At 42.8% G+C, this 19,648-nt stretch overlaps 1 protein-coding gene across 1 annotated transcript; it reads left to right on the top strand.

The window, feature by feature from the left end:
- Positions 1–3,697: 3,697 nt before the first annotated feature.
- LOC306917097 (gap junction beta-2 protein-like) lies at positions 3,698–15,750 on the top strand. The gene is made up of 6 exons (XM_079495224.1): positions 3,698–3,842; positions 6,650–6,824; positions 9,982–10,134; positions 11,326–11,471; positions 12,423–12,629; positions 15,631–15,750. The coding sequence occupies exons 2-6, from the start codon at positions 6,651–6,653 to the stop codon at positions 15,731–15,733; spliced, it is 783 nt and encodes a 260-aa protein (XP_079351350.1). The 5' UTR covers positions 3,698–3,842; position 6,650; the 3' UTR covers positions 15,734–15,750.
- The last annotated feature ends 3,898 nt before the right edge of the window (positions 15,751–19,648 follow it).

The following is a 19,648-nucleotide window of genomic DNA, read 5'->3' as shown; positions in this document are numbered from 1 at the left end:
TTTCTTTCTTTCTTCCTCGCTCCTCAATCACTGCGTTTGTCTCTCAGTCCTCTGTCTCTCATCAGAATGGGTAGCACATGAAAGAATCCGTCCGCCATTCTCTTTTTTTTTTCTCCCCTCCTTTCTCATCACACACCCCCCCTATCTTTCTTCTCGTCCAGCCTCTCTGTTTTCTCTCCCTCCCTCCCTCCCTCTGCTCTCCTCTCTTCACCACAACAGTGGGCCTTTTCAGTCTAGTCCCGAGACACTGCTATCCATTCACCGATATGCATCAGGAATATGTTGCTTGTTATTTTATTAATGGCTCAATTACAATCACTGACGCCCATGCACTCTGCAGCTAGGGTCATCGTCATGTTGGCTTGTGGTGAACAACATTTTATTTTTTTCCATGGACTTACAAAATGAGTAGACAAAAAATATTACCAGAAACATTGATTGATTGATTGATTGAAATATTTATTAACAGTTTGCAGAATTACAGTACATTTCAAGCACAAACTCAATACAAAGACTGTTAACTGTGAGTGGACGACCCAATTAAGCATTACACTTGAGGGTCCACCATGTTCAATTCATCAAAACATTTAGAGACGTACAAATAGACACTTCTATATAGTCAAAGAACAGAAGAGGAATTCATCATCAAGGAGGTAAAAAGGGAAAAGAAAACATAATTATAAAGTGAGGGGAAAAAGGGGGGGCGGTGGGGGGGGATTCAGATTTTACGGGGGCCAGTTTCGAATTGCAGCCGTCCGTAGGTGCCCTTTGAGAGCGGTTTTGAAGGAGTCAAGGGATTCGCACACAGAGCTAGTCCTGAATGACTATAAAAGGTCTTTAACTCTGAGTGTACAAATGGAACCAAATGGACCCTTACAGGTCTCTAAACTCTGAGAGCGCACAAATGGAACCTTGTGCACTCTCAGAGTTATGGGGGTCCTTGCAAATAAAACATTTGAGAACCACTAATACCAGTGGACTCCTAATACATGGTGATAGTGTCATAGTAAATAAGTGTCATACATATTCTGAAGAAAACCTATTGAGACTTGGCATTCAGTAATTGGGTTTTATGATTAAAAATAAGGACATTATAATGGTGTGTAAAAAAAAAAAAAAAATCTAAAATTTCCCACAGACACATTCTGTCCGTGTCTCTCTAACTATGAGAGTGTACAACTCACTCTGAGTCACAGACTCGTAGAGAATTCCTATTTGTACACTGGATAAAATAACACAGAATTTACATTAAGCACAGCATTTTCTGGCCTTCACAAAGTTGACCATTTTACCCATGTCATGTTTGCAATTTTGTCCACAGTACATTCTGCATATTTGTATGCATGTGTTCACCAGTATCTCGTGTTATCTTGGTGCACAACTAAGCCTATACCATACTTTACATTGTTGTCTAACAAACACAGTTTGTATAGGCCTACTGTGTATGTGTCCAAGACAAGTGTGTGCAATGTGCATGTGTGTGTGGGCGCATACTATGTAAGTGGGCACGTGCATACAAGTTTTCCCTTCCTTCCAGGATGTTCTCTTTGTCTGTCTGCCATCATGTCATGTCTGGCTATACCATCATTAAACCTATGCCCTAACACCTTGGCAAACATTATCATGAATAAATAAATAAAATAAATAGCCTTAAGGTCTCAGGTGCCCACATTACCGGTTACCAAATTGACACTCTGGTTTTGCTGTGAACATTCCAGCAGTTAAACCAATGCTCTTTAATAGCAACTTATAGAATAAGGTACAAGTTAACTCTATATCAGTGGTTTTCAACCAGTGGTCCGGGGACCACCAGTGGTCCTTGAGGGAGTTCCAGGTGGTCCCCAGCTAAATGATGGAAAGTTTGTAACCAAATGGACCCTTCTAGATCTTTAACTCTTGAGTGTATAAAAATGTAACCAAATGGACCCTTCCAGCCCAGGTCCATTTGGTTTCATTTCACGCTCTCAAGAGTTAAATTATTGTTAAACATTTGCATTACTTTAATTTACAAGAAGTCTCTAAGCACCATTAGAGAATGTAAAATAATTGTTATTTTGATCATCACACATCACCAGCACAAGTCCTTCAGGACATCACATGTGATTTAGGCTTCAGTTTGCTTGTTGTGTTCCCTTTGAGTTCTTATTCGCTCTGATCAGAAGGACAGTGTTGCATTGTCTCTCTATTTCTTTTTTTTAAATACTTTTTATTCAAAGAGTATGACATCATATTATGCAAGTTTCACAGAAAGAAAATACAACTCTTTGTTTTTATATTTTCTCCCACAACTCCTTTCCCAATCCTCCCCACCCACCCACCATCTTTCCCCACGAGGCCAGACATACAAACAACATAAATTATGTATAAAACCAATAAGTTGAGTACATAACTAAGATAAACACAACATATATACAGGTATAAAACCAATAGGTTGAGTAACTAAGATACAAAGAAAGGGATCACATGGTTATGTTCACAGAAATAATTAATAAACAACTTAAAAGGGGGTAAAATAAGAGACATAAAATTAATAATAATAAAAAACAAAAAAAACAATGACAAAAAACAGTAATAAATAATAAAAATAATAATAATACAAATAATAATAATAATAATAATAATACTTATATATAAAGAGATAAAGCTTGTAAGAGCTTAATTGGCTCATTTGCATTGTCTCTTGCCTGAGCAGCCATGCAGTCTCATTGACTTTCTGCACTCAAAACAGCTCAAGAGTTCCCTCTCCCTGGATCCCTCACCTATCCCATCATTAACTTTTACAGAACAAAATAACTTTGTTCATACAAATCCCAGACTTATATACTGTATACCAGTGGTTCCCAAACATTTTCATGTCAAGGACCCCCAAATTGACACTAATTAGCCCCGCGGACCCCCATTTGAAAACATATGCCAGGGACCCCGAGAAGAGAAGACTTTTACAGCTCTAGCAGTGATTCTCAACCCGTTTAATTTCTCAAGGACCCCCAGTTTGACAAGCATTAGTCTACGGACCCCCATTTAATGGCATTGATTTATATCTCTGGGACGCCCAATTTATATTGTAAAAACAGAAAAAGCAGTAGGCTATAATAAACATAGAAGAAAGAATGTCAGAAAAGTTTGTCTCCTCTCATTCTTCGCCACATATCTTGGTATGTTTTTCTCAAATTGAAATTATTATTGTGGAAAACATTACCTTCTATCAGCATCTGATGTAGTTTTGCATTTGCTTTTGTTTTTTTCCCTCCTTTTTAGTTCTGTATAATTTAAATCCCATAGCCTGGGGTGTTGATCACATTGTGATTGGCTTGTTGTTGGTTTTTAGAAAACAATATGAGTTTGTTTGACTAAAGCCATCATGCCTCAATAATGAAGGCTACTGTCTAATTTTTTGTTGTTATTTATAATATCAAATAATATCTTTATATATGTCCAATTCCAAATTGTTCAGTCATATTCTGCTTGGCCGGATTTATTGTAGAGTTGCCATGACAACTAGCTAACCAATCACAGTGCACTGAGTGCAGCCTTGCCTCCAGCGTGTACGCGTGTGTGCGTGTGTGTGCGTGTGTGCGGGGGGGGATCGAAACTCTTCCTTCGACCACTTGTCAACGGCAGAAAAACCCTTGCGCGCACGTACCCTCCTCACCTGATCTTATCTGTGCTGCAGTCTGCTGTGTGCACGCGATCACAAATTAAGAAAGGACCACTTCTAAGTTTTTGTTCATCAAAAGTTCTATATGTCATTAATAGTGATACTAATGTGACCTACCATCTACCTGTTAGGTGTAAAACTTTGGAATATTGACATGGATACATCCTGAATTTCCCAGCCAAAGGTGAGTGAGTGTATATATACTAGTGTGTTAGTTTACTTTAACAGAATATAAATTATAAATAGGCTACACCCATGCCTTATTTGCAACAGCAGTTTAATTTAATACATTTTGAGCATGCAGGGATCTATTCTAGCCTGAAGCAGCTGCAGGATGGTAGTAGGATGGTTTCAATTTAATTTTCTTATTATTTAATGAAATGTTTTGCTTGTTTCATTATTATTAATTATTATTATTATTATTACATATAATAATAATAATACTTAATTAATACATATTTGGTGATGCAGCTATTATAGGTTTTTTACAGTTGTATAGGTGACCTAATACCTATACATGCACATTCAGGTAGGCCTGTAAAAAATGCTGTAGGATGAATATGCAATATCAAAGTTGTCATTCATAAAAGCATAAGAAGATAATGCTGTTATTGAGACGCCAAAGTGATAATTATAGCTTTAAATGCAAATTGGGAATAGTAGCTATACTGACTGTTGTGTGCAGGCACGTGCAGATAGTGTTAGAGGGGCAGGGGCTGAAATCCCGTAAGAGGGCACTTTTGGACAAAAATAGCGAAAATAGCAGATCTACGAGCTTGTAGATCAGCTATTTTCAAGGCTCAGCCCTGCACTCTTTATCTACTGGAGATGCAGGCGTACGACATGGATTTCGAAACAAATTAGTTCAACGCAAAATGCTGCGCTGAAGTTCAGGAGACTTCGGGAAATAAAGCAATTCTCCTGAATGCTGCCTTCCAGCATGGCATGGAAAGGGGAGGAAGGCATTTGCATTTCTTTCACCATGTAGTAAATGCTGCATTCGTGGTCTGGAGAGGGCAGTTGTTTTACAGACGGGTAAAAGGGCAGGGGCTCAAGACCCTTTTGACATCCGTCTATGTGTGCACGTCCCTGGTTGTGTGCAGAGACAAAAACACAGACATACAGATACTGTACATTACAATACTAATATCAGTGCAGTCTTCGTTCAGTAAACAACAGTAGAAGCTGTTCATTTAATTCAGAATTTGGTTCCATTCAATGTATAGTGTTGCTGCTTGAGTTCTAAATGAACATTGAAGTTTTTACGGCGTCGTGTCATGTATCTTGAATGTGAATGAGAAGCCATAGGGTACGTATATGTGTGGGTTGTACAGTCTGTAGTGTAGTAGGCAGGTTTGTAGCTGTACTGTATGTACAGTGGTTATATGAGTGGGCCCAGTTCAGTCCAGTACAACACAGGAGTGGGCTGAGAGGTTCATCAGTTCACATGAATGTTGGCACTGCTCTCTTCACTCTCTGTCTGTCTGTCTGTCTGTCTGCGTGCGTGCGTGTGTGCGTGCATGCGTGTGTGTGTGTGTCTCTCTCTCCTCCACAGCTCTCTTCCCTCCTACTCTTCATTTAATTCCTTTTGAACCCATCTCTCTCTTCTCTCTTCTCTTTTTTAGTTTCTCTCTCTGTAAACTCTCTCTCTCTCTCTCTCTCTCTGTCTCTCTCTCTCTCCCCTCTACCCTCTTCTCATTTCATTTCATTCCCTGTCTTCCTGTCTTCATTATGGTGTTCTCGTTTAGTTTGACTTCGTCTTTGAAAACGGTTCTTCAAAGACTCCCTGATATAATGGAGCCTTTCAAACTCAGGTCTCTGGTGAGCTTAAACGGGATTCTCCTCGTGGAACTTCACTGAAGACATTGTTCTGTACAGAACAATTTACAATTTTTTACAATGTAGGCATTTGGCAGACGCTCTTAATCCAGAGCGATTTACAAGCAAGAACAAAAAAATGGAACCTTTTACAAAATTGTTCTTTGTAAGTCTAAATATCTAGAGCCATCTCCTTATTATTTGTCGTTTTTGTTAAACAGAAAACAGTTGCAAACATATTGAACCGATACATTATTGTAGTTTTAAAGATCCAATACCAAAAAAGCAGACCTGTCTGAACAGAGTGGTACTGTACTGTACTGTACTGTACTGTACTGTACTGTACTGTACTGTACTGTACTGTACTGTACTGTACTGTACTGTACTGTACTGCCACATGAGTGGTTCCCCCAGGGGTCCTTGAGGGAGTTCCAGCTAAATGATAGTTGGAACCAAATGGACCCTTTATGGGTCTGTAACTCTAGAGTGTACCCCTAACAGGTCCATTTGGTTCCATTTGTACAGTCTCAGAGTTAAATTAACATTGATTTTACAATATAAATTGGGGTCCCAGAGATAAAAATGCATGTCAAACTGCTGGTGCTTGAAATTAAAATGGTTGAGAATCACTGCTAGAACCATAAAAATCTTCTCTTTTGGGGGTCCCTGGCATATATTTTCACATGGGGGTCTGCGGGCTAATTAGTGTCAATTTGGGAGTCCTTGACATGAAAAAGTTTGGGAACCAATGACCTAATGCGACCTAATGTGAATCCCTTGACTCCTTCAAAACCGCTCTCAAGGGGAACCTACAGTATGATTCCCTGTTTTTGGCTATATACAGTTTATTTGTAGGTCTAAATGTTATGATGAATTGAACATGGTGGACCCTATTGTAAACAAGTGTAATGCTTTATGATATGGTGTCGTCCACAGTTAACAGTTTTGTATTGAGTTGTGCTTGAAATGTACTGTAATTCTCCAATATGTTAATACATTCTTCAATCAATCAATCAATCAATCAATCAATCAATCAATCAATAATGAGTGTGTTAATTCACCAAATGCACCCTTGTGCACTATGCAGCGTTGAAATAACATGTGTCAATAATATCGAACACTTAACTCCCCCCTGGCCCTTTCCTTCCCTCTCACCTTGTTCTTTGCGTACAGCATGTCTTCTTGGCCTACGCTGTATGCCCAGCTGGTAGGAGTGAACAAACACTCTACGAGCCTGGGGAAGATCTGGCTGTCGGTGCTGTCCATCTTCCGCGTCCTGGTGCTGGTGGTGGCTGCGGAGAGCGTCTGGGGCGACGAGCAGTCCGACTTCACCTGCAACACACTACAGGTAGCCCTGGGTGGGCAGCGTTCCATTTCAGGGGTTCATGATCCGGTCGACGGGAGCGGATGGTAACTTTCGTCATGTTGTGGTCAATGATTTGTAGTCATCTGGCAGGAAAGCACAAGGCGGAATCAGTGCTATGAATGGGTACTTCTTATTCCGCCTTGTGGTTTCCTGCCTGATGACTACAAATCAGTGAACTACAACATGACGTATTTTTCTATCCGCTCCAGACCGGTTCACACAGCGATTTCGGAACACAGAAAGCCTGGTGACGCGAGGTTACACTACAGGTAGTAGCCGACATGGGAGGGGCGGGGTGGGTTCGTTGTAAAAAGCTGTTTAGGCGGTATAGTGCTGTCGCCTCACAGATAGAAGGTCCTGGGTTCGATTCCCGCTGTGGGCGCGTTCTCTCCTCCGCGTCATCAGTGCCCATACCCTATAGGTGGGGTTGGCGAAAGGGCCTTTCTTTGCATGTTCTCCCTGTGTCCCCTAGGGTAGGTACCCTCACATGTGCTCCCCGTGCCCCCAAGGGTAGGTACCCTCACATGTTCTCCCCGTGCCCCCAAGGGTAGATACCCTCACAAAAACATGCAGTAATCCTGGTTGGAATAAAGTCCTTCTTCCACGCGCTACGTCCAACCAGGGAAACTCCCCCCTGTCAGGTGAAAAGAAGCGACTTGGACGCTCATGCATTGAAGGAAGCATGAGGTCAGTCCGTTGCTCTCCCCAGGTTGGCGGAGGGAGTGTAGAGCCCAGGATTATATTAGATAATTGACACTGGGTGAAAAAATGGGTTGCAAAATCGTGGGATAAAAATGATAGAATTAACCATGTGATCCGTTTTCCGGGCATGTCATAAAATGCAAACACTCACCACGCAACGACGCAAAGACGAATGGGAGTACCATTAAAGCAGCTACATGCGTCATTGCGCGTCTTTGCATCGTCATGTCGCTGGCTTCCATTGACAATGAATGGTAGACTGTATCTTTGCATCGTCATGTCGCTGGCTTCCATTGACAATGAATGGTAGACTGTATCTTTGCATCGTCATGTCGCTGGCTTCCATTGACAAGGAATGGTAGACTGTATCTTTGCGTCGTCATGTCGCTGTGCTTCCATTGACAATGAATGGTAGACTGTATATTTGCATCGTCATGTCGCTGGCTTCCATTGACAATGAATGGTAGACTGTATCTTTGCATTGTCATGTCGCTGGCTTCCATTGACAATGAATGGTAGACTGTATCTTTGCATCGTCATGTCGCTGGCTTCCATTGACAATGAATGGTAGACTGTATCTTTGCATCGTCATGTCACTGTGCTTCCATTGACAATGAATTGCATCGTCATGTCGCTGGCTTCCATTGACAATGAATGGTAGACTGTATCTTTGCGTCGTCATGTCGCTGGCTTCCATTGACAATGAATTGCATCGTCATGTCGCTGGCTTCCATTGACAATGAATGGTAGACTGTATATTTGCATTGTCATGTCGCTGGCTTCCATTGACAATGAATGGTAGACTGTATCTTTGCATCGTCATGTCGCTGGCTTCCATTGACAATGAATGGTAGACTGTATATTTGCATTGTCATGTCGCTGGCTTCCATTGACAATGAATGGTAGACTGTATCTTTGCATCGTCATGTCGCTGGCTTCCATTGACAATGAATGGTAGACTGTATCTTTGCATCGTCATGTCGCTGGCTTCCATTGACAATGAATGGTAGACTGTATCTTTGCATTGTCATGTCGCTGGCTTCCATTGACAATGAATGGTAGACTGTATCTTTGCATCGTCATGTCGCTGGCTTCCATTGACAATGAATGGTAGACTGTATCTTTGCATCGTCATGTCGCTGGCTTCCATTGACAATGAATGGTAGACCGTATCTTTGCATCGTCATGTCGCTGTGCTTCCATTGACAATGAATGGTAGACTATATATTTGCGTCGTCATGTCGCTGTGCTTCCATTGACAATGAATGGTAGACTGTATCTTTGCATTGTCATGTCGCTGGCTTCCATTGACAATGCATTGCATCGTCATGTCGCTGGCTTCCATTGACAATGCATTGCATCGTCATGTCGCTGGCTTCCATTGACAATGAATGGTAGACTGTATCTTTGCGTCTGCCCGTATGTGTGTAGTGTAGATCTGCTGATAGGGGTATAGCGCAAAAAAAGGAGGAGGCCAAGGATAGAAATCTGGAGGGGGCATCGATCGTAGGGTTTAAGTGGTTAAGCTTTGTTGTACGACGGTGTCGTGCTATTTTTATTTGCAATTTCATGTGCTTTTTGAAAATCTCATCTATTCTCACCGAGGCTGCTAACCCGACGACCTTTGCTGCGTGTCACTGCCCTTCTCTCTCTCCCCCATTTCCTGTCAGCTTACTGTACCCCAGGGGTGCCCAAAAGATAGATCGCGATCTACCAGTAGATCACAAAGGCTGTGCAGGTAGATCACATGACATGCCCCTGAAGAATATTTAATTTAAATGTAAAAAAAAAGGTGATTGACATCAAAAGCTCAAACCCACAATGCAATATTTTGTTTTCAAGAGTGTTGCTGTGCACAAAAACGTTGGTAGCATTACAAATTAAATACAAAAAACTTGACATATTCCATTTATCCCCCTCTATTTCCCATTCCAAGTGTATTTGTCTTGTATGTAACGCCAGCCCTGCTATTCCAAAGCCCCCTCAGGTACATATTAAACTATTTTCAGCAATGGTATAATATTTTTTTCTTGTTGAGCTTGTCATTTTGAAAGTAGCTCTCAAGTCAAAAAAGTGTGGGCACCCCTGCTGTACCCTATCAAATAAAGGCAGAAAAAAACCCCAACCCAAAACGTAATAATAATCTCTTCAGGCTTTGCGGAGGGGTGGAAGCAAAGGGAGTTGTGGCAGAAAGTATAAAAACAAGGGGTAGTAGTATCACTGTAACATTGCATACAATGTCTCTACTTACCCTTTGAAAAAAATAATAATAATAATCTCTTCTGGCCAGCCTACTCATTCATCGATATCCGTTCTACCCCTCCATCCATACAGCACCACATCTTGGAGAGATGATTATTTTCAGGATCATGATTTAGCAGCAATAATAGTAGATAATAATAGTATCTCTCTCTCTCTCTCGGTCTCCCTTATTCAGCCTGGTTGTGAGAACGTCTGCTACGATCATTTCTTCCCCGTCTCCCACATCCGCCTGTGGTGCCTTCAGCTCATCGTGGTCTCCACACCCACCCTCCTCGTTGCTATGTACGTGGCTTACCGGAACCACCGCGATAAGAAGAGAATCCTGGAGGTACGACCGCTGCTGCCACTAACAAATCTCAGATAACTCACAAATAGATTTAACCAATATGTATTATAGAATGAGAATACAAGTGTGCATATAATATTGTATCTTGGCATTGCTTTGCTACATTTTTCTCCCTGCTCAGTACAAGTAAACACCATCATTAAACATTAAGAGCAGGGAGATAGATAAACAATAAATAACAGAGCCCACCAGTGGTGCTGGGGTGGTGGTGGTGGTGGAAGTGGTGGTGGTGGTGGGCGCAAACATCACATAGCAACAACCAAGGACTGTCTAAAGAGGACGAGACGCGAAGACCGTACAGGCGACGCCATGTTGCTTATGGTGCTCCATGGAAGGAAAGAAACATGCGCAGTTGAGACCAAGTAAGCTGAACGCGGAAGTGTTGGCTGCATATAGCCCATTGCGCATGTTTCTTTCCTTCCATGGAGCACCATAAGCAACATGGCGTCGCCCGTACGGTCTTCGCGTCTCGTCCTCTTTAGACAGTCCTTGGCAACAACCAGGAACCATATGCAGAAGGAAGGCAGGAAGAAGCATGCAGTCTAGGTGAGCTTAAATACCCCGCCCAATTGGTCAGCTGACTGCCACATCAGCGAATGACATGTGGGTGGCAAACACTGAATACACCCACATAGTAATGTGGACCCCTTGAGTATATTTATGCACCCTTGAGCATAGCATGAAGCCGCTCGCGTATATCTGACTGAACTAACTCCGCAAGCTACGTATTATTTCCTTTAACCCATTTTGACCTGAGACCAGATTCTATACAAAATGTCATCTAAATCCTAACAGTTTTCTGAAAAACCTGTGTTTCTATATCATGTTTCTATATATAATTTCATGTCAAGGAGCCCCAGAATGATGGAATGTATATGACTGGAATATACAGTATTTGGCCGCAGACCCCCATCTGAATATATGTTGTTCCAGGGACCGACCCAGAAGCAAATATTTGAGTTAAAAACGGTCGCTGTGAAAGAGCAGATCTACAAGCTTGCAGCACGGCCACCAAGTGCCACGCTATGAGCTTGTAGATCTGCTATTTTTCAACATATGACGTTTAAACTAATGGTTAAAGTGGGTTTAAAGCTATAAGGTGACACAGATGCATCCCCAACCCTTAAGTGACTTTATACTTCATTATTATATGTCATCGTATCATATTGGCAGGGCTCTGGACGGAGTATGTTCCTCAGCAAGTCAGAGCATACAGAGCTTGAGAGCTTGAAGAAGAGGAGACTCCCGCTGGCTGGCGCCCTCTGGTGGACATACGCCTTTAGCCTGGTGGTCAGATTGCTGTTGGAAGGAGTGTTCATGTAAGCAGTGTTTGCCTCAGCTCTTTACTGTCAATTGACTATATGCAGACAGCGGCCATCTTAGCCGCATTGGAGTTTGGAAGCACGTATTCGTTATCAGTAAAGCAACCTCCTGCTGCCTCCTGCATTATGTGCAAATTCAAAACAGGTGGCACGCACGGGCCGTTGAGTGATATTCAACGAGCGCTTACAAACACCGACACTTAGGAAAAAAAACCCACCTGCAAGGAATTTCTTGACAGGAAGTTGCTCATAACATGTCTACAGGGGACTTTTATGAAACAAACACATTGCAGATAGAAAGAGGATAATTTTCGTACAGCTGCAATGTTGGTGAGTTTGACGTCGTTTAATACAATCAGATATGACTTTTCTGTTTGGATGAAAGGGCTGTCAATGGGAAGTTGCACCTAGTTAGCACCTTGCTGGCAAGATGGCCGCGGTCTGCATAAGGTCAATATATCCGTATGTTGAAACCTGTGAGTGGTCAGGAGATAGCAGCGGTGGCACCCACCCTGTGTCCTTCCTTCTTTCACGCAGGTGTGCAGGCACGTGCACGTGCACACACAGACATCAAAGGGGCCTTCAGCCCCTGTCCTTCTACCCGTCTGTAAAACAACTGCCCTCTCCTGACCATGAATGCAGCGTTTACTACGGTGGAAGAAATGCAAATGCCCACTTTATCCATGCCATGCCCGAAGGCAGCATTCAGGAGAATTGGCCTTTTCTGAACCGTAGCATTTTACGCTGAAATAAGTTGTTTAGAAATCTACGACACACGGCACATCTCCAGTAGCTAAAAAAGTGCTGGGTTGTGCCTCGAGAATAGCAGATCTACAAGCTCTCAACGCGTCGCAGCGCGACGTGTTGAGAGCTTGTAGATCTGCTATTTTCGCTATTTTTTTCAGCCTCCCGTCTCTCTTAACATTCTCTGCACGACGTCCCCTGCAGGTGTGCACTGTACATGGTGTACGACGGCTTCCACATGCCGCGGATGGTGCAGTGTGACCAGTGGCCCTGCCCCAACCTGGTGGACTGCTTCGTCTCCCGGCCCACCGAGAAGACCATCTTCACCGTGTTCATGGCCACCACATCCTCCATCTGCATGGTGCTCAACGTGGCCGAGCTGGCCTACCTGGTGGCCAAGGCCTTCGCTAGGTAGCCATGTTGCATGTGTCTGTCAATGAGGCCAACCGCTCAATGAATGAATGAATGAATGAATGAATGGACATGTCTGTCCGTCCGTCTGTCTGTCTGTCTGTCTGTCTGTCTGTTCCTTCCTTCCTTCCTTCCGCACTAATTCCAGACTTCAGTCAACATCCTAAAGATTGTGTCTACTCTAAAGACAAAAAATCACACCCGTGTGAACTGAGTGGTGCAACTCACCTCGCCTCTCTCTCTGTAATTAGCAGGCAACAGTGCAACACTATCTCTCTCTCTTTTGCCCCTACTGGTACTCTAAACATAGTCACATAGGTTAGGACGGACATTGCTGTTCCTTGGAGTGGTTGTACCACTCAAAAATAGTCAGACTCTATCTGTCTTTGTCTTCAGGTAGAAGACATGTGCTTTGTCCTAACATACACTCAGCATAAACCCCTGTGCATTTGGTATGTAACAGTTAAAGGAACACTTTTCCTATCCTACTATCATACTGTCAAATTACTACTAACCTACTATTATCCTACTATCAATCCTACTGCCCTATCCTACTGTATCATTATACATTAATAAAATATAAAATAAAAATATTGCATGAAGAAAACTGTCTTTCTGTCTGTCCTTCTGTCTGTCCTCTTCAATGTTCTTCAGTCGGTTGACCAATAATCAAATCTCAAATTGCGCACGTTGTGGTTAGAGCAGGGCTGGGCACCTTGACGATGGAGAGGGCCACTATATTTCCACTCTCACTCCAGAGGGCCACTATATTTCCACTCTCACTCCAGAGGGCCACATTGCATATTATTGTCTTAGTAAACATAGCCGATCTACAAGCTCAAAACCTGTCACAGTGCGCCGCGTTTTGAGCTTGTAGATCAGCTAATTTTGCTATATTTGAAGAAAAAAAATTGCCTTACTGCTCTTGCTGCCGTTGCATTAAGGCTATGGTAATGATTGGCTTCCTGCCTCACATGAAATGCAGACCAGCCTCTCCTCTCTAGCGAAAATAAAAATAATGTTTTACCTACTCACTAAGGAAAGTAGGCTTTCTAATTACACAACCCGTCTTTGTATTGGTCAGTAGGTAAAACATTATTTTTATTTTCACCACAGAGGAGAGGCTGGTCTGCATTTATGCGAGCCCCGGAAGTCGACAGTAACATAGCTCTAAATTTGACCTGCTATGGACCAGAGCTAGGTAATATCCTATAGCCAATAAGCCAAGTCATACCAAACATAATAAATATGGTACCAAATATCCTCAGCAAGGGTCGGAGTTTGGGGTGAGTCCCTATGACATACTAGCGTCATGTCCAGGGGGTGTAGCCTACTTGTAGATCAAGTCGCCTCACTTTACAGAAACAGGAAATACAGTAGGCTCCTGACCTACAGTATATGGGCCACATGGCTCAGGAACTGTTGGTTCCCAAGGCAACTAGTACTAGATTCTTCACTTTCTCCCAAAATGTTTGCAGTTTATTAGCATTTCTGTGAATTAAAATAGCAGTGGGTGGAAACAGGGGGAGTGACTCATTGGAACAGTGGCACACACACACACACACACACACACACACACACACACACACACACACACACACACACACACACACACACACACACACACACACACACACACACACACACACACACACACACACACAGCAGATTGAGAGATGGGGCAACGGTGCAAAGTTATAAAGCAGTGGTTCTCAACCAGTGGTCCTTGAGGGGGTTCCAGGTGGTCCCCCCAGCTAAATGATGGAGAGTTGGGAACAAAATGGACCCTTATAGATCTTTAACTCTTGAGAGCGTAAAATGAAACCAAATGGACCCTGGGTCCATTTGGTTTCATTTTACAATCTCAAGAGTTAAATTATTGTTACATACCTGCATTAGGCCATTTAATTTACAAGAAGTCTACACAATTAGTCATTGTCATTGTGATCAACTTTTGATCTCATCAAATTGTGGTCTGTGGCTTAAATGCCGAACAAATAATGGTCCTGAAAATGGTTGAAAACCACCGCTATAAACTTAAAGGACTTTGATTTAGTAGCAATCAATCAGCAACATAGTCACATAACGACCAATCGGCAGACAAGGACTTCTATACAGTTTACGTGGCCATTCTCATGCATTTATCTCCTCAGTGGATTGGTACATATATCGATCTGATACTGATTGAAGCCGAGTTTCAACTTTTGTCAAATATAAGCTGATAAGCTGCAACATCCACAACTACTAGGAGAAAGGGGATGACCTGACAAAGATGTAACATCGAAACGTCGCTTTTTTACTTGCACCCTGATAATAAAATAAGGGCTTAAACTGTCTGAGTTGAAACGAAATGAGATGAATGTGGAATGGGGTGAGGAACCCATGGGTTAGGGCGAGACTCTGGGTGGGGGATAAGTCTCGGGAGCTGACGGCCATCGTTGCTCTACTCGGAGAGAGCGATCGGTCATCCCTGCTCCGTCACTGCCCAGTGCCCACCCTGGGTTCCTAGAGAAATAGAGACAGAAGGAAGAGCAAGAATCGAGGAGGAGGTTGGGGTGGAGGAGGACGATGAATTTTGAAAGCAGTGAATGGCAGAAACAGCCGATCTGCAAGAGCAGTATACTCACGACCCATGCTTGGTCTGTTGTGAAGCAGTACAGACAAGCCAGTCGAGAGATCACAGGTGTATTTATACTGTGGTGATTGCAGCAAGGATTGGCTGTGGTGAGTGGAGGCAGGTGTAGTGGATACGGGTGATTGTGAACAGGGATTGCCTAATGACTGAGTGTGTGGTAGATAAGCTTTTGAGAACGGGGAGTGGCCGTGATAAGCAGAGGGTGGTCTTTACTCCTGAACCTGAGTTGAACACAACTACATTAATAACACGCCCCAAAATTGGGACGCCAGGGTTATAATGTAGTTAATTTAAGTATGGTTGTATGTACAGTTATCCTCTGGGTTTCAGACTGTAACCAGTCTCACTTTCTCCTCCACATCTCAGGTGCTTTTCCATCCAGAAGGCCGGGAAAGATGAGCGCCCTGCCACGAGAGACAAGAGGCACCAGAGGCTTCAGTCCTATTCTACAGCCACAGTATCCACTTGAGGACAAAAAGCACACACACACGCGCACGCACGCACGCACGCACGCACGCACGCACGCACGCACGCACACACACACACACACACACACACACACACACACACACACACACACACACACGTTAACTAAATCAATTGCCTTCTGTGTCAGTATGTAATTGTATAGCTAGGATTTCATTATACTTGTCTTTTGTTTCGAGTTATGTCATTTATGGACACATTCCATAATGGTACATTGTTTGTAGTATCCTCCTCAGTCTTAATTTAATTACGATAATAGAAAATTGGATCCTTGAGGGAAATGTAGCAGTAGCATGTATGTAGCATGAAGCAGTAAAGTAAAGTATAGCATGATGAGAATGTTGGGGAAACAGATCCTGGTGCTATTTGGAGTCAGTCCTCCATCTATTGGATAATGCCAGAACTACAGGAGAAAAACATGCACTGATTACGGTAGTAGAAAAACGCACGCACGCACGCACGCACGCACGCACGCACGCACGCACGCACGCACGCACGCACGCACGCACGCACGCAGTGACAGTGACAGTGACTGAGTTTGTTGTGTTTTTGTATTCATTGCTATGTAAGTGATAACAATTAATTGAATGTGAATTGTGAATTATTTAGGGATTCCATTAATTCTGTCAGCTGTGTGTTTTTTAAATTCATTTTTTGTTTGAGGAAATTATTCAAATAAATCAGTGATTACTTATTTACTTACTTTTGCCTTAAATGTGATAAGGAACTATTGGTCTCTGATTACATCGTATGTTCAGCCCAACTAGGCTCACTTCAGTTTAGTAGGACGTAAACACAGAATAGAATTGTAATAAATGCGTCTAGTCCAGTGGTTTTCAACCCTTTTCATATCAAGGCCCATTATTTATTTTGCATTTCAGCCACAGGACCACCATTTGATGACATTTAGCCTCTCAGACCCAAAACTAAAGAATATTTTGTTGTCGTTGGATAATATTTTGTCTACAATTACATGCATTTGGCAAACGCTGATCAAAATAACAATTCTTCTACATTTTCCAAATTGTGTAGACTTCTTGCAGATGATTAACAATAATGTAACTCTTGAGAGCGTAAAATGAAACCAAATGGACCCGCACATGGGTCCATTTGGTTTCATTTTACGCTCGCAAGAGTTAAAGATCTATAAGGGTCCATTTGGTTACCAACTCTCCATCATTTAGCTGGGGACCACCTGGAACCCCCTCAAGGACCACTGGTTGAGAACCACTGATATAGTCAGATGGTCCAACACACAACAGCTACATGTTCACATGCAGTGGCTATCCAGCAGTGGTGGAAAGTAACTAAGTACTTTTACTTAAGTACTGTACAATTTTGAGGTATTTGTACTTTACTTGAGTATGGCCTCACTCACACGGTTGCAACAGATTGATGTATGCTTGTTGTATACAAAGGGTGTGACACAGCTTGCCCCAATGTATTTCCAATGGGAGTCACATGGTTTGACACAACATTTGTGTTGTATGAGGGGAAGGGGGGCAGTCGAAACACAGCCGAAAGCCATACAACAGCTTGTAGTCCAAAATGTGGACTACAAACCATGTGACTTCCATTGGAAATGCATTGGGGCGGCCATGACACTCACAACATTCATACAACAAGCATGCATCAATGTTGTATGCTAGATCGAAAGGTGTGAGTGAGGCCTATCTCCAATTTCCAGTACTTTTACTTCTACTCCACTACATCTCAGAGCCAAAATTTGTACTTTTACTCCGCTACAATAATTTTAAAACTTCAGTTACTAGTTACTTTGGAGATTTTAATTTTGATTAGAAAACATACATTAACCACTTCAACCCTATACATTTCGGCTATTTTCAATAGATTTTCTACAAATTTTGAACTTGTGAAATGGGACATTCTGCAATATGAGTACTTTTACTTTTAGTACTTTAAGTACATTTTGATGCCGATACTTTTGTACTTTTACTCAAGTACATTTTCAATTCCGTACTTTTACTTGTAACAAAGTACTTCTAAATTGCAGTATTGGTACTTTTACTTAAAGGACCACTTCACCACTTTTCAACCTATCTTCATATAATAGGTCCTCACTAATAAATAATTTCTGTGTCTCATAGGAGGGCTGTGGGCAGTTTAGAAAACGTCCTCCAGTGACATCATCATTAGGCAGATTCTTTTTTAAACAAGATTTTTTTACAAAAATGTTTAGAATCTAAACTTTAGATTGTCATTATCGTGAGAACGATGGCTTCCATTTTCGCATTGCAACTTTTCAGGACTAGAAAGCCTGCAGTTTCTATTAGCTTGTATTCCCCATCGATGATGTCACTGGAGGACGGTTTCTAAACTGCCCACAGCCCTCCTATGAGACACAGACCGAGTAGAAAAAAATTGCGCCATTTTTTCATGATTATTAGTCAGGACCTATTATATGAAGATAGGTTGAAAAGTGGTGAAGTGGTCCTTTACGTAAAACAATTGAGCACTTTTCTCCACCACTGCTATCCAGTGTGTGGAAACACTCTTGTGTGATGATGACGACACAGGGAATCCATTTATAAATACACATAAAACCAGTGGTTTTCAACCAGTGGTCCCTGAGGGGGTTACAGGCGGTCCTCATCAGCGAAATGACGGAGAGTTGGTAACCAAACGGACTCTTATTAGACCTTTAACTCTTTAACTTTTACTTAACTGTAAAATGAAACCAAATGAACCCTTATGGGTCCATTTGGTTTAATTTCACGCTCTCACAGGAGTTGAATTATTGGTAATTAAACATCTGCATTACTTAATTTACAAGAAGTCTACACAATATTAGAGAATGTAGAAGAATTGTTATTTTGATCAACGGTCCTCCTCTCCTAATGGTATACCAACATCAATACAGCATGGAATTGTGGACAAAACCCTATCCAACGACAGCAAAATATTCTACGTTTTAGGTCTGAGAGGCTAAATGTCATCAAATGGTGGTTCCGTGGCTCAAATGCTGAATAAATAATGGGCCTTGATGTGAAAAGGGTTGAAAACCACTGACAACTATTGGAAATATGGAGATATGACGTTTTTGGATACATGTCCGTCCACGGTATCCAGGGTGTTTTTACCTTTTAGATATATGTCCACAGTGTGTGTGTGTGTGTGTGTGTGTGTGTGTGTGTGTGTGTGTGTGTGTGTGTGTGTGTGTGTGTGTGTGTGTGTGTGTGTGTGTGCAATGTGTTTCGCTATACAGTACTGCAGTCACCATTTTTTCTTCCAGTGTGGAATTTTAGGTTGGACGAGGGCGTGTCTGTCTGCCATTGTGGATGGGTTCAGTGGGTAGGTACAGGGGGGTTTGTTGGGTGGGGGGATGGAATGGTTGCCCCTCCGCGTGCCCCTCCTCCCCCCACACCCCCCGCGTGCACCCATGCATGGTGACACATTGTGACAGTGGCGATGGCTTGGCCACGCGGGATGCAGCCGCTGCGCTTCGCCGGGACCCCCCTCCGCAGCTTCCACACGCGCCCTTAGACTAGGCTCGCTTCTTTTTTAGTTTCTCTCTCTGTAAACTCTCGCTGTCTCTCTCTCTCTCTCTCCCTCCCTCTCTCTCTCTCTCCCTCTCTCTCTCTCTCTGTCTCTCTCTCTCTCTGTCTTTTCTCCCTCACGCCTGTTGGCCTTGAATCCCGTGGGAGGAAAAGAAAGAAGAGGAGGAGAGGGACTGGCTCTTCTCTCGGGAGGGACAACAAAGGTTTCCGAGCCGGCCACGTTTCGTGAGAGTGTGGTAAGCAGTTTGAAGCTGCCCAGGGTTGGGGGGTGGGGGGGTGGTGGTGGGGGGGAAGGATTGTTTGGGGTAGGGAGTGGGAGGGAAGGGAAGGGGAGGGATCATCTTTGCACCTGTGTGGATTATCCAGCGCTCTCGAAATAT

The sequence above is a fragment of the Electrona antarctica genome, assembly GCF_951216825.1.
Source record: "Electrona antarctica genome assembly, chromosome: 24".
Taxonomy (NCBI): Eukaryota; Metazoa; Chordata; class Actinopteri; order Myctophiformes; family Myctophidae; genus Electrona; species Electrona antarctica.
This window is presented reverse-complemented; position numbering and strand designations above follow the sequence as displayed.

Coding starts and splice junctions, on each gene's coding strand:
- LOC306917097 (XM_079495224.1), top strand. CDS start 6,651: ATGTCTTCTTGGCCTACGCTGTATGCCCAGCTGGTAGGAGTGAACAAA. Junction 6,825..9,981: donor TCACCTGCAACACACTACAG/GTAGCCCTGGGT, acceptor TCCCTTATTCAG/CCTGGTTGTGAGAACGTCTG. Junction 10,135..11,325: donor ATAAGAAGAGAATCCTGGAG/GTACGACCGCTG, acceptor TCATATTGGCAG/GGCTCTGGACGGAGTATGTT.